The sequence below is a fragment of the Melopsittacus undulatus genome, chromosome Z, assembly GCF_012275295.1.
Source record: "Melopsittacus undulatus isolate bMelUnd1 chromosome Z, bMelUnd1.mat.Z, whole genome shotgun sequence".
Lineage (NCBI taxonomy): Eukaryota > Metazoa > Chordata > Aves > Psittaciformes > Psittaculidae > Melopsittacus > Melopsittacus undulatus.
In genome coordinates this window covers 71647511-71662804 of record NC_047557.1, presented here as the reverse complement: position 1 = coordinate 71662804, position 15294 = coordinate 71647511, and the positions used below count along the sequence as shown (strand labels likewise).

At 38.3% G+C, this 15294-nt stretch overlaps 1 protein-coding gene across 1 annotated transcript in view; it reads right to left on the bottom strand.

Moving 5' to 3' along the window:
* Positions 1–2209: 2209 nt before the first annotated feature.
* Positions 2210–15294, bottom strand: part of ST8SIA4 (ST8 alpha-N-acetyl-neuraminide alpha-2,8-sialyltransferase 4) — a 50732-nt gene continuing 37647 nt past the window's right edge. Inside the window, exon 5 of the mRNA XM_005143441.3 lies at positions 2210–3102. Within this exon, the coding sequence (XP_005143498.1) occupies positions 2823–3102 (280 nt within the window). The 3' untranslated portion in view covers positions 2210–2822. The remainder of the gene's footprint in view (positions 3103–15294) is intronic.

The window sequence follows — 15294 nt, the reverse complement described above, 5'->3', positions numbered from 1 at the left end:
ACTGATATGAGGATCAATTTGAGGAAGACTGAACTGATGGGCACTCCTCAGTTTTTCCTCATCAGGGCAGATATCATTACGACGTTAAGAATCCTTCTTCTTTTTATCCTGTCTACCTTCGTATTACTTGTTGAGACTGTTAGATGATAAAAGTGGTAATTGTAATAAAGCCTGCTTATCTGATCTGTGCTGCAGGCAACACTGGAGGTGCGAATGTATTTAAACAACAGAAACCATCCAAGGCAGCTATGAAGGTTTAAGATGTTGACCACTGAAGAGCCACATGGTGACATTTATTCCACTGTAAAGTACCTATACAGCAGCTAAGACTTTAGTGCTATGCTCCAGGTCACCTTTAGGGAAAAACAGTCACATGGTGGAAGTATTCTGTTTTTTCATTCAGGACCCAGGGTACTTCAACAGAAATGCACAAATTGCCCAGGGCAATACAAAGCCAGGAGGTATACAGGAAAGGGTGAGAAAGATCATCTGTCAGTTAATATTTTAGTCTACTTGAATTCCCTTTCTACTGAAGGCCTGACACTAGAGAGAAGACATTCACAGAAGAAAAGATAAAAGCTAAATAAATGCTTCTCCGAGCTTCTGTGAGACTGGCATCTGTGAATTCTTTATCTCAACAGAAATTCTGTCAATATATATGAAATAAGTTTTGAAAGATCAACAGCAGCAAAACCCTAACAGAAACAGGAACATTCTCACCTTTCATCAAGGAAATAACCTTGTCCTAAACTCCTAAGTATACACAGTGTACAAATAACACCCTCTGGCTTATCAAAATCAAACTAAACACATTCAAGTCGTATTGTTGTTCAGATTCTCACAATGCCTTGGTTTCAGTGGTGATCAGGTTAGGGTCACATCCTACACTTTAGCATATAGCCAAAGTAAACTGTCCTAGGTGAGAAAGATTGGTGAATTAGGAAAGATGCTACTGTGTCTTAGATACAGCGAAATAATTTTCTATTTCCAAAAACTATTTGAAAAACTGTCTGCAAGGCAGTAATTTAGCTACTACATTTGCATAATCACAGACCTTTAGTCATGCATATGAAATACTGGTGAACTTGAGAGGAAAACTGGGTAATAAATGGCACTTTTAGCTAGCCAATGCTTGAGAGTGTTGTGCTACATATGAAATTGCTCAAGTTAGTTCAAAATTCAACAGGTACAGGGAATATCATATTTGGAGATGAGGGCCTGTCGTAGAGCTAAGAACAGAAAAGAAAATACCCATACATTTTACCTGCATGCTTTCTCCTTAGCTTAGCCTGACATGAAAATAGTGGAATCATGGTGTTCTTCATTTACCAGCTCCATTAGCACTAAAACATATCATATGCAGACAGGTTTTTTATGTTAGTATATGCTGCATTGACACTTTATCCTCTCTTACCTTCCTGTAATTTTTTCTCTTTTTTGAAATAAGAGAGTGGTTTCATGGGTAAACAGGAATGATGCTCAGAAAAATCACTGTGTGATAATGCAGCTCTGTTATTTCAATTACACATCAGAACATCAAGCTGATACGAATGAGTAGTATCATTCAACACCGTTAGAAATTAAAGTTTAAAAGAACTGTTTGATCTACACTTCTTTTATTTTCCATTTAATTGGCTAGATCTCCTATTTTTTTTCTTTAGACATGTTCCAATGTCACCTGAGTTCCTTTAGACTTTGTATTTTCCTTGAAAATCAGGAACAAAAATTGTTTATATATGTATTTGAATGTATGAAATAATTTCTTTACTCCTGCAGATTTTTCTGAAGAATGAAATTCTACATGCAAAGTCAGAAAAGAAGTTTTGTTTTGAGATGCTTAACTAAAAAATTTAAACAATAAAAGAATACGCTCCCTTCAACAGCAAAAAAACATAATAATAAATCTACACTCTTTCTTCAAGGAAAAGAAATAATGTGTATCAAAGTAATCTTCGGTACCAAAAATAAGGGCACCTGCTCATACGTTTTCCTATCTGAACACAAGAGAAAAACTACTCTTTAAAAATGGATCAAAATGACCTCTGACTGGCTCCATGCAGTGGGCATTGACAGTGGTAGCCAGAAAAACAATTGGGATGTTATGGGTTGTGTGACACCAAGATGCATCACAATAATGATAAAATATTTGATTTTTGATTGACATTTCCCTCCACCCTCCCACCCTGATGATTTTTTTTTCCTAAGACAATTCCATAAGATACATACTTTAATTACATTCTCAAAATCCCTTAAGGGCTCAAATACTCAAAAGCAACAAACCCCAACCAACAGCAGCAAGAAAAACAGCAACAAAAGCTGAGATTATAATACAAGATCATAAGCAGTCCCCTGACTGAAGGCATTTAAAATCCTGTTTGATCTTATGGACTTCACTTTCTCTACTCAATTCCATCATGAACTTTTTGCTAATGCCTCATTTAATTGCTCAAGAAATATTCCATCCACTGGGTGTTTCTTCTGAGGGCTGCCTGACCACAGAAGCAAGTCAGCAGGAAGCAGGTTGTATTTTAATTCTTTAGTTCATGATGGATGTGTCACTGGAACCTGTAAACACTACTGAGCATACATTCAAGCTTTGTTCTTAGTGAAAGTGGCACTTACTTGAACCCTTGCAGTCAAGATAGCTTAGTTATATAGCACTTTACAGGTATAATAGCTGGTTATGTACTTCTGATAAAATTCCTTTTTCTGATGGCTTAGTGGGTATTGAAACATATCTTCACTGGGATCTGATTGCCGTTCCACAACATCTTTATGACAAGGTGCGTATACTGTACTTCTTGTAATTTACAGGAGCTTTATTACTGTATGCATTTCCCCGTTGTTAATTTAAGTGCTCCTCTGTTATGTAATACATACAATGTCTTAAACTCTAATGGCATCCTATGAGGACTGGCATTAGAAAAGTACCGATACTTCAGATCATCATAATAATGGTACTTGACTGGTTTTCCATGTAAATCCTTTGGGAATGGCCAAAATCCATACAGGTGAATTTCATCACAAAATCTGGTGGCAAGCGTATACATGAGAAGACCAGTGCTGGGTCGTTTAATGTGGACCTTGTTTGTCAGCCAATAGCTGCAAAGAAAGAAAAAGTACATTAAGAAACTCTCATACAACTTCATGCTAATAAATCCTGTAAACTTATTTTATCTGTTATGCATTTATTTTACACTATTAAAAAAGAAGCAAAAGTTTCATTCTTCTCTCTAAACTGAGATTATAGATGATGACACCATTTTGGTACACCTTTATTCCACCTGGAAGAAGAGAAGTGAAACTTGACACCAAGCTGAAGAAAACCTGGCCAGCTAAGGTTCTTAATTAAAGCTTTCACCCTAACAAGAAATCACAATGCCTGCAAATGCTAGAAAACTGTAGTTAAAATCCTCAACCAGATCAGGGAACAGACTCTTGCTATAAACTTTGACCTCTTGCAGTATGCAATTCACCTTATCAAGTCAGCCCTACATGGAATATCTGATTGTGATTACTTCACAGATTGCTTGCTAAATAGAAAGTAAATGGAAATAATGCATGTAACACTTTAAGAATATGATTTTCAGAAGTAAACAGAAGCGAAGCTTCAATTACTTTGTGATTAAGTATGCAAAGCTTCCAGGTTGCTAACAGCAGTCTCCAGAAAAGCAAAATCTTATGCTAATAATTTTGAAAAGGTTTTGTTTTGTACTCAACAGTGCGCAGATCTGACTGAAGCTATAGGACAGTTTTCCTAAGCAGGTAACAACATGACTGGTTTGTCACTTCAAAACATTGAATGGCATGAAATGGCAGTCAAATGGATCTGTGGGAAGCTGCTTCCCTCACATAGTAACCTGTTATGCAGAAAATGCATGCATCCCAGATAAAATAAGTGTATCATGTTTCATTTCAGTCTGAAATGAAAGAAAGGCTAGTTTAGTACTTAGCTATTTTAGGCAAGTTCATGTACTTAGGGTTTTTTTCCACGACAAAAATGTATGCTCAGCCAACTCGAGCAGTTCTAACTATACCCTTCTGCACCTACTCCTTTCATCCAATATTATCCCATTTTCACCTCAGCTCTTTGTCCCATATTGAAGTCATCTTTGCCTCCAAAAGCTTTCTACCTGCCTCAGATATACTATACAATCAGTCATGGCACAAACCTTAAACCTCTTTCACCCAGTCCAATAGGGTACTCTTTTCTAGAATCCTTTCTTTCTACTGAGCAGACATACTTCAAAGAGATCTCACATGATTTTAAAATTTAAATAGTAATCATCTACATATTTCACTGTTACATACAAAAGTGAAAATAGTCAAAGACATCTTTTAGTATTTGTTAAGACTGGAGATAAGTATTGTCAATAAACGGTTTGTATCAGGAATATTTTAATACTTTCTGGTTCTTTAGGCTTAAAGAAAATGTTTTTTTCCTTTTTAATGCTGTTATCAAAAGCTAGTTCTTACACGTAGTTCATGGGAATAGAAGACTTGCATGTTTTAACATTCTATATATAAAAATGTAATTTTTGGCAAAGTCTGCTATCTCTACTAAGATAATAATAAAAACTAGGATAGAGAAGAAAGACTTATGTGTTAAATAAAATTATTTGGTTTCAAATTGAGACATAGGTATAAAAATTAAACATCTCAGTAATGACTTTTACAAGAATCATGGGGTTATTCAGGCTGGAAGGGACATCAGCAGATCTCTAGTCTAATTTCTTTCTCAAAGTAAGGTCCCTCAGCCACTGCTGACAGGGCCCATGCTACAGCTCAACCACCTTTGCAGCTCCCAGCAAAATCTGCTGCAGCCGTCAATATCTTTCCTGTATTAGGGGGCCTAAAGTAGGTCACAGTGCTCTGGATGTGGTCTAACCGGTGCTAAAGCAGAGGAGGCAATCACTTTCCTCACTTGACCAGCTACCCTCCTGTTAATACAGCCCCAGATGTTTTTGGCCCTTTGCTGCCAAGGAGCACTGATGACTTGAGCTCTTGCTTCCTGACAGATCACAGAATCACAAAATGTTAGTGTTGGAAGGGACCTCTGGAAATCATCCAGTACAACCCCTTGTCAGAGCAGAGCCACCTGGAGCAGGTCACACAGGAACGTGTGCAGGTGGGTTTTGAATGTCTCCAGAGAGGGAGACTCCACAAGTCCCGCTGGGCAGCGCATTCCAGTGCTCTGCCACGCTCAACGTAAAGAAGTTCCAGCTCATGTGGAGGTGAAACTTGTGTTTTAGTTTATGGCCATTGCTCCTTGTCCTGTGGCTGGGCACCACTGAAAAGAGTCATAGAATCATAGAATAGTTAGGGTTGGAAAGGACCTTAAGACCATCTAGTTCCAACCCCTCACACTAAACCATATCACCTTCCTGGCACCCGCCTTTGAGGTATCTATATGCATTAAATACATCCCCTCTCAGTCTCTCTAGACTAAACAGGCTCAGCTCCTGCTACCTCTTCCCATAACAGAGATGCTCCAGACCCCTGATCATCCTTATGGCTCTGAACTCTCTTCAGTAGCTCTTTGTCTTTCTTGTACTGAGGAGCCCAGAACTGGACAAGGTTCTCCAGATGTGGCCCCACCAGAGTCGAGCAGAGTAAGGATCACCTCCTTTGACCTGCTGGCCATGCTCCTCCCAAGGGACCCCAGGACATTCTTGTCCCTCCTGGCCACAAGGGCACACTGCCAGCTCATGGTCAACTTGTCATCCACCAATACTCCAAGGTCCTTCTTAGCTGAACAGATCAGCCCCAAACTGTACTGGCACTTGGGGTTCTTCCTCCCCAGGTGCCGTACCCTGCAGTGGCCCTCACTGAACCCCAGTAGGTTTCTCTTTGCCCAATTCTCCAGCCTATCAAGGTCCCGCTTATGTCCAGGTTCTTTCCAATAGAGCTGATCCCTGCCATTCAGTCAGCCGCTAGCCCATGCTGCTGCAAGTGTTAACTCATTCCCAGGTGCAGACTCTGTATTTGTCCTTACTGGATTTCCTAAGGCTCCCATTAGGCTATGCATCCAGCCCAATTGTTCAGCTAGACTTTGACCCACTTAGTAATCCAGTCATCCACAGTACAGCACCGTAACCTGGATAGAAGAATATTGTGGGAATAGTGCCAAAAACCTTGCTTCCAGTCAGGTATATGACATGTGGTGCTCTCCCCTCACACACAACGTACAGGATGCTTATAAAATGTTCTGTTATTTTACCTTTTTAAAAGGGACTTATCTTTGTCAGATAAATCATGTTCTGTTCTTATTCACACTGACAACAAACAATAAATTCTAATTCCTAGTGTTAGAAACAGAAAGATTTTTACATTTTCTTGTGGAAGATTATTTTCCTACAACTAAAAGCAAGGTAAAACCCATGACTTTGTATTAAAATATTACTTTCTTACTACCTGGGAGAAAAACTGGTTTGAAACCTATCATCAGTTACTGAGGGTAAGACTGAAAATTCAAAATAAATCTGACAGATTTCAGAAAAAAAATAACCCACAACAATTTAACAAACAGGAAATGTAAGTTATACAGAGAACTGCCTGCAGGGCTGGCAAAACATCTTTCAGTGGTACTTCTTCAGAGATACTTGTGGAGTTTAGAACTGGTCTTAAACTGCATATGAGTCGACAGGGCAAACCACAGATACCTACATTGTAACATGTTTGTAATCTGACGTATTTGCATGCCAATTTTTGCCATCCTAGGAGCAGTAAGAAGGCTTTCTACTCCAAGTAAAGAAGCAGAAAATGGAAAACTTCTACAAGGAACCTCCAGTCACACACGTGCTGTACCTCCACCAGAATCAATGGGATTACACTGGAAAGTAAAAATGTAAAGAGTTTTTTTCTGTTGATGCCAATAAACTCTCATTTGAGCTCTGGAATTCTAAATGTACATTTGAACATATTTCTTTATAACATTTTACTTTCTTTCAGTCCTCACAAACATTCATCTTTTCTTAACCCCAGCTGACCTGAAACTACTTAACCTTGCATGAAGGAAATTTGAAAATAAATGCAATAAATAAAAACCACAGTGTGAATAGAATGTAATATAAAACATTCCCTCTTTGTTCAGAAGTAACCTTCTGACAAAACGATTGCTCTCAGTTACTGGCTACAACACTTCAACAATTGTAACCAATATAGGCCACTGGGCTCAGTTATAATGCAGTACAAGTTACAAATTATTTTTTATTTACAAACACCAAAATTAGTGTTAAGCCTTGTAAGTGAGCAGTAAATTGATATGATTTGTCTGGAAAAATGAAAGGAATCGTGAAAGAAAAGAATATGAGAGGAAAAAAAATCTTTTAGCACCTGAAAATTGAAGAAAAGTAATTAAAACCTAAAAGTCTGCCCTGATGAATACAAGATAAATCATTTTTTCACATTCTTAATCACTGTTAAAAGATTGCTTTGACATATTTGTCTTAAGTGTTTCCGGAACCTCAATATTTTGGTCTTTAAAAATATTGAATCTCTTTCTGCCAGATCAAAATATCTCCTACGGTTTAACCCACAGTCAAAACCACCACACTTTCACCCATACCCAGGCAAGATATTTTTACATTTATAAGAATGAAATGTACTACTATCAGCATGTTTGCAGAAGACCTGTTAATTGCATAGCATGTCGCTGGCAGATAATGACTTCTTGCAGCTACTAACAAAAATTAAATTCAAATAAACGCATAAAAAACATAGACATCTGTTTCAAAGATAGTTAATGTTAAAATGATCTTCTGACGGGACTCTATTACAATGACTAATACATGCAACACCTTGTGCCGTTTGTCATTACATTAAATGGACACTGGCGAATACCAATGGCAACTCTTACTACTGCAGAATAGATGGCTTCTGACAATATTAAAACATGAGACATGCTTTCCAAGGTCATTGGGAGCATTGTGTACAGTTCTGGTGTCCTTAACATAAAAAAGGCATGGAACTGTTGGAAAACGTCCAGAGGAGGGCCATGAGGATGATCAGGGGACTGGAGCACCTCCCGTATGAAGACAGGCTGAGAAAGCTGGGACTGTTCAGCCTGGAGAAGACCTCATAGCAGCCTTCAGGTATCTGAAGGGGGCCTATAAGGATGCTGAGGAGGGACTACACATTAGGGACTGTAGTGACAGGACAAGGCGTAACTGGTTAAAACTTAAACAGAAGAAGTGTAGAAGGAAGAAAAGAAGGAAGAAATTCTTTACTGTAAAGGTGGTGCTCAAGGCTGGGTTGGACAGAGCCTTGGGTGATATGGTTTAGTGGGAGGTGTCCTGCCCATGGTAGGGGGGTTGGAACTAAATGATCTTAAGGTCCTTTCCAACCATAACTATTCTATGATTCTATTCAGAATTATATGTGTCATGTGAGACAAGGAAAACTTGATATGATCAGCTACATTCAAACATTGGACAAGCCAGCGTATTTAACATCTTTATTTGCCATACCTACAAATTTGACAGGATTTCTAAGTATAAATGAACTAAGCGTTTGGTTGTAACATATTTCAACAGTTTTTTAACTCCTTTCTCTGGATAAGACTGAAACTGAGCAAGCATACATGTTATAACCTGAATAGCTCCAAAGGTTATATATACCAAGCTCTGTTCATTGCGTGGCATGCTGATCTCCAAGCAAACTCAATCATACACACTTGCCGGTCACTGAAATTCTGTTCCTTTTAGAGTCATTACATGGAGGGAATATTTTAAAAAGAGCCTTCTGAGAAATCTCAGGATATTTAAAAAGTTAAAATGCTAGCACAAATAAGAAGCTAGAAGCAAAACGTTGTGAGAAAATGACAGAACATTCCAGTGTTACTTGAGCGTCTCTGTCAGTGGAAGAAGCCAGATGATGTATGTTGTCTTGAAAAAAATACTTTCTTAAAAAATATTGTAGAACAAAGCAACAAAGAGAAAAGTGACATAGGTTGTCACAACAGTAAAATAACTTCTGTATCAGAGGAGATTAAACAGAATAGCTTGAAACAGAAACAACTAAGAAGGGACATGGCAAAGAGCTCCAAAATTATGTAGTGTGTAAAGGTGGCAAATAGGGATTCTATTACTACTTTCACACAAGCACTGCAACATAAAAACTATAGATGTGATGGAGTTATTCAATGGTAGATCTGAAATAAGCAGATGGAAGTACTTTTTTATACAATATGCCACTGAACAGTGGAATTCACAGCAACAGAATATTTTGGATGACCAAAATGGCCAACAGACTAAAAAGACATACTGTTAAAATTCACAAACAGTGGTGCAGATGAAGCTCCTTCTCAAGGAGAAGCTGCTTCATCTTCAAGCTGCTGACCATGAAAGCACTTATCACAGAGTAAACACTTGACATTTCCTCTCTTTCTAATAAGCCTCTCTGTTGGTACCTGATACTGCTAAGACCACAGGCTATGGATGGATCTACTCAAACTGACATTTTTATACTCTTGGACTAGCATCTGCTTTCTCTTAAAGGTGTTAGCTCAAGGAACTTCCATACGCTGAGAAAAAAATAAAGACTTTGTGTTTTCATGTCTTCAGTGGGATTAATCAAATGAACCATATAAAGAGTCCTTCAACTCCCTATCAATTTATGTGAACATATGAATAAAAATGCATCATTTTCCTTTTCTGATTGAGATGTGCATGGACAGGAGGCTGAACAAGGAATCTAGATTGTGAAAGAATTAAGTGTTAACAGTAACACTGAGAGTGTGACACCCAGCACAGAAACACTGCTGTTTGCATGTACGACAGCTTTCCATGTACAATATTTTGAAATAATAGCATATAAAAGAGTCATTTCATTAAAAGGAATAACGTACATTATCAGTAGTGGAAATACTCCCCAAACTTGTAATTTGCTTAATTCACTACTTTAACATTCACTACTTTAACTTAACTTTTTAAATTCTACTTTAATTCACTATTTTAACTTAATTCACTAATGTTAAATAAAGCAGATTTCAAGGACAACTTGAGCGAAAGAGTGGTCTGCCTGGCAATCTTCCTTAGAAAAAGAAATATAATACCAAGATATCAGTGGTGAACAGTCATGTTACATACCTTGCATTGCCACAGATAAATAAGAGCATGCCCAGTGGACTGCCATTCATTGTCACCACCACTGCAGAGAATTTTAACATAGTCTATACTGGCTATGGAAAAATAAGAACATATTAAAGCTCACTTTTACCTGTCTTAGACCAAAACAGTTAATTTCCCTGGTGTAGGAAACTATTCTGCTTTGCATCACTGCTCTAGCATGATCTGCACCTAGAGATGTTTTAATCAGCTTCTGGATAATCACCTCAATAGGAAAAGGATCTGCTAAGGATAAAGAAGTATCAAAATACAGCATAACACTGCCCTACTGTTGTCAGTGAACTAAGAAACACTAGCTAAAATGAACACCAGTTAAGCCTATGAAATCTTTCCTCATACTTCAAAAGATTTTTGTGTAACAACTGCAATCTTCTGCAGACATAAGCCACATGCCCTATATAATACTCAAAAGGATGGGGCAATAAGGCCTATATATGAAGGAGAAAGCTTTGAGGATTAATTAACAGGATATGGGAACAAGCCTCAACTTCTGTCCCACTTCTGCAATATCTCCAAGCTAATGGAAAACTTTTATTTGAACCTATACTAGCTCTTTTAGTTTTCATCTTAAAAATAAACATATAAACTAATAAATAAGTATAATTGACTTAGATTTATAAGGAAATCACGGGATGAATAATCTCTTTAACCATTTGATTAAAGCATTCATGCAAAGGAAAAGGGACATATTTTGATCCTTGACAAACAAATGACAATATTTTTGTATGTTAATCCATCGTAAGTTTCAAAATATAAAATGCCCATGCTGCAGAGTCATTGATTCCTCCTTCATAAACAAGGACTTTCAAAATTCCCCTCTTTTTTGGTTTTCAGGTAGAAGCATTCCAGCAGGACAGGCAGATGACATCCCGTTCCCCAGAAAAGCTCCCAATACAAGATACAGCACAACTGCAGAAAACATGGACCTCAACCTAGTCAGATGATGGAAGAGGCAAGTTTGAGCATTTGGAAGTGTTGTATATCCAAGCTGCAGTACAAAAGGAGAGCCATTGTGTCCCATCTGCTTGAGTAACTTCTGGAAGAAAATAGCACCATGTACGTGTGAAAGCTGATTTTTAACAGGCACAGAACCACTTCTGAGCACACCTATAAGACCGAGCTCTTCTTACAGGGCTGTGAGAAGATCAAGCTATTCACACCTCTGCAAAGCTTAGCAATGAGGTACCTGGAACGCTGCTCACTGTTGTCATGACCAAGGCACTCCAGAATATGAACAAAAGTTAAACCATATGACCAATATTTTAAATTTATAAAACTCCAAGCTGTTTCCATAAAAAACTGACGCCAGTATGCAAAACTGCTTGCACATAGTAAATCTCAGCTGATGCTAGATACCATTTGTGAAACTTTGGTAAATGCTGGAGAATTGGGTTGGAAATAAAGATCACTAGATAAGCTTGCAGAATGGAACTGTTTATTGATTGATGGCTTGGCTTTGCGAACGGAAGATTTTGGGAAGGCCAAGGGCGAGTGTGATATGCAAATCTGTTTGGAAAAGGGTGCTTAGGCAATCAGGGAGTGTCTGACCAAGACTGTCACTTCCTGAGTAATCTCGAGCTATCCATGCGCTGGTCTACCCTCATGCAAGGTTGGATCTGCAGCTTCCCATGCACCTTGTCACCTACCGATTCGACCCTCGCCTGTCCATACGGACAAGTGAGAGCAAGTCCTTCCAGCCTGTGCAGGAGATTTTTTAGGTGAGGCGCAGATTGCACAGAACTGGCTCCTCCCTTTACACCTCAGGTTTAACTGCCAGGGCCTAGAGAGCTAGGACGGTGACAGCAAAGTCTGCAGGTCGTAGGTATTGTAAGAGTGTCCTTCTCTTAGATGGAAGACCATACAAGGCTGGACGAGCTCCATCAGCCCAGGTTTAAAGAGAGGAGTTTTTTTTCTTCTGCATTCTGAGATCATGTTCCCTATTAGTGGGTGAACAATCCAACGCTTGGTGAATTCTGCTTCACAACAATAGGAAGAGCCAACATCGAAGGATCAAAAAGCGACATTGCTATGAATGCTTGCTTATAACACAATGCTACTATTAACAGACTGGGCTTGATCTACCCCACACTGATTACTGGTTGAAGGACCAGCATGACCACATTTCTTCTATTCACAATAACCATCTTCTCATAGTTTACTGGGTAAGCTGGAATGCAGAGATGTTGATGTATTATTTTTAAGACCAACTTAACAAGTTCTTGTGTGTATTTGGACCATTCAAAATTCCCTTAATAGCTTCCAGAAGGCAAAGTCACTTTCATTGTTGAGTTTTGGTATAAGCTTTTTTTCCTACTTATCACTGGTCTTCCAGATCATTTATTCATTGTCATCTATGATTAGCCACACAATATTTTTTCAGCTGTAAGGAAAGATGCATCTCTTTATTTTCATGCTTTTCTCACCATGCAGATCACATTCATGACAACTTTTAGAACAAGCTTGCTGAGCAAACCTTTTGTTGACATCTGTGGCACACCTTTATCTTTAGGCTATGTTTAACTACCCAGCATTCTCACACAGGAACACCTGAATGGGCCTTTTCACAGCTTCTTTTCACTTCCTCCTTTATCAAAGTGTTCAAGCTTCTGGGACATCACTTCTATCACCTCTCTTTTCATAACGACTTTTAAGCTACAGAAATGAGTCACTTGTCTCCAATAAACAATGATGCACTTGTTACTTCTGCAACACCTGGTGATCTCTGTCCACCAGTCAGTATTCCCTACTGTTCCAAAATAGCAGAGTTTGCCCAGACTGTTGTTTTCCCCAGGTCTCAAAACATTCTAGAAACACTAATCTGCTGCTTGGGTAGTTAGAACTATTTTTTGTGATACATCACACTACAGAAGAGAAAGTAGAGGCTACTTACATAGGTAGCTCCTGAAAATTGCAAAGAATACACATAAAAATATTTTTCAGAAGTAATTTCAGCTCTTAAGAATATATTTATGCCAAAAAGATCACTGAACCTTTTGACAGTAAACGTGTTTAGTCTTCTATTGCACAGCAATGCAAACATTTAGCCTTGCTTCAGAATCAGGGAAGTTATCAGCTGACACTTATTCTAGTACTCTGCTGAAAAGCATTGCTCCCTCAACTAATGGACATAACTATTTTTAATTGCAAAAAATACTTTCATTTTAGAAGAAGCCAGTTGTAAATAATTTATTTAGAGACCACAGATGCACTAGATGTGCACATAGGTCCATAGCAAAGTTGCAGTAAAACAGACCTAGAGTACATTTTACAGACTATGAAAACTAATAGATTTCTGGAGAGAAGGTTTTCATTTCTGGCAAATCTGCTCCTTCCTGAGGTTTGCTGAAAAGAAATACATCTCTCAGACGGGTGTTCCATGTCTACCTTATTTCTGTGAGAGACAATACATATTCTTGCAATACAGATAATGGGGCAAAATACAAAATTCAATGAATTACTGACTCACAAAACCGTCTGGGTTGGGAGGGACATTTAGAGATCACCTAGCCTTACCCCAACTACTATGGGCAGGGACATCTTCCACTAAACCAGGTTGCTCAAATACCTATCAAACATGGCCTTGAACACTTCCAGGGATGGGGCATGCAGAACTTCCCTGGGCAACCTGTGCAAGTGTCTCACCACACTCATCATAAAGCATTGTTCTGTCCAATTTAAACCTATCTTCTTTCAATTCAAAACCACAGCCCCTTGTACTTTCACTAGGGACCTGGAAAAAATACTCTCTCTGCCCTTCTTATAAGTCCCTTTTAAATACTGAAATGAACAATAAGGTCTCCTTGCAGCCCTCTACTCTCTAGGCTGAATAATCATACTTCTCTCAGACCTTCTTTATAGGAGAGGTGTTTCAGTCTTCTGATCATTTTTGTGTCAATCCTCTGGACTCACTCCAGCAAATCTATGTCCTTCTCATACTGAGGGCCCCAGAGCTAGATGCACTAATCCAGGTAGGGTCTCATCAGAGTGGAATAGACGGGCAGAATTACCTCCCTCGGCCTGCTGGCCACATTTGTTTTTATGCAGAAGTCAGCCTTTCTGGGCTGCAAGTGTGTATTGCCAGCTCACGTACAAAGATATGAAGACATGTTAATGTTTCTTTGGGTTTTATTCACATAATCAAACATGAATGTTTCCTCATATCACCTTTTCATAATGCCATGCCTTCCTGTTACACAAATATCTTCCCATTTCCTGAAACACAATTACTAAGAAATACCAGGTTGGAACCTCATAAACTGTATATAACTGTGTATAATCTAGAAGACAGTTCAGCTCTATCCTTTTTGTGCTATTCAGGTTTTGTGTGAAAGCCCAAGCTTTCACTATCTGGTAATCTTTTATGACAAAGCAGGAAGGCACAAAGTACCAAGCAAAGCTTTTCTGAGCAAGACAGTTTGTTGAGTGGAAGGATGCTTCTATCATATAGTCTTACAGACCTACCCAATAGATAGTTATAACATCAATAGTCCTCCAGCACTCTTGACTGAAGAGAGTAATATATTCAGAAAATCTGAGAATGCTAATGCTCACGATCATTGATTCATATGTGAATATGCTAAGCATAGTGGGAGAAAGGCACTGAGCTGCTTTGCTTATGGAGTTGTGCTGATGTGCTTCAATCAAAAGCATGTCTCTGCTTTTCCAGTTGAACACACTTCTTCAGACCCGTGACTTTTATAAGTACTGAGCTGTACAGTTTTCCTTCATGATTAAACATACATTAGGGAATATGTAAACATCTCTAAGCTCATTGTAATGGGTTAAACAAATCAAACTTCTATACAAATCTTTAGAGACTAAATACTGGAGCACCATTATGTCTTCAGTCCCAAATAAATAGTTTAACACAAGCAAATAATACTTACAAAAGTTAAGCACATACTGACAGCACAAACAAAAAACTTTGGAAGGAAAAGTAGTGCTGGATTTCCATTCTGGAAAACCCACAGGGACCAATCCTAACAAAACAGTTATAAAAATAAGCAATAGAAAGCAATCACATTTTATGTAAATGGGGCTAGAAATTTAAGTGTTTTAGAAAGAGTCAGTATCTTTTTTTCCTCTCTTATGTATTCTAAATACTGCATATTTCCTTCTCTAAAAAGATTATTTGCATTAGTTGGAATTAAACAGAAGTGATTAAGCA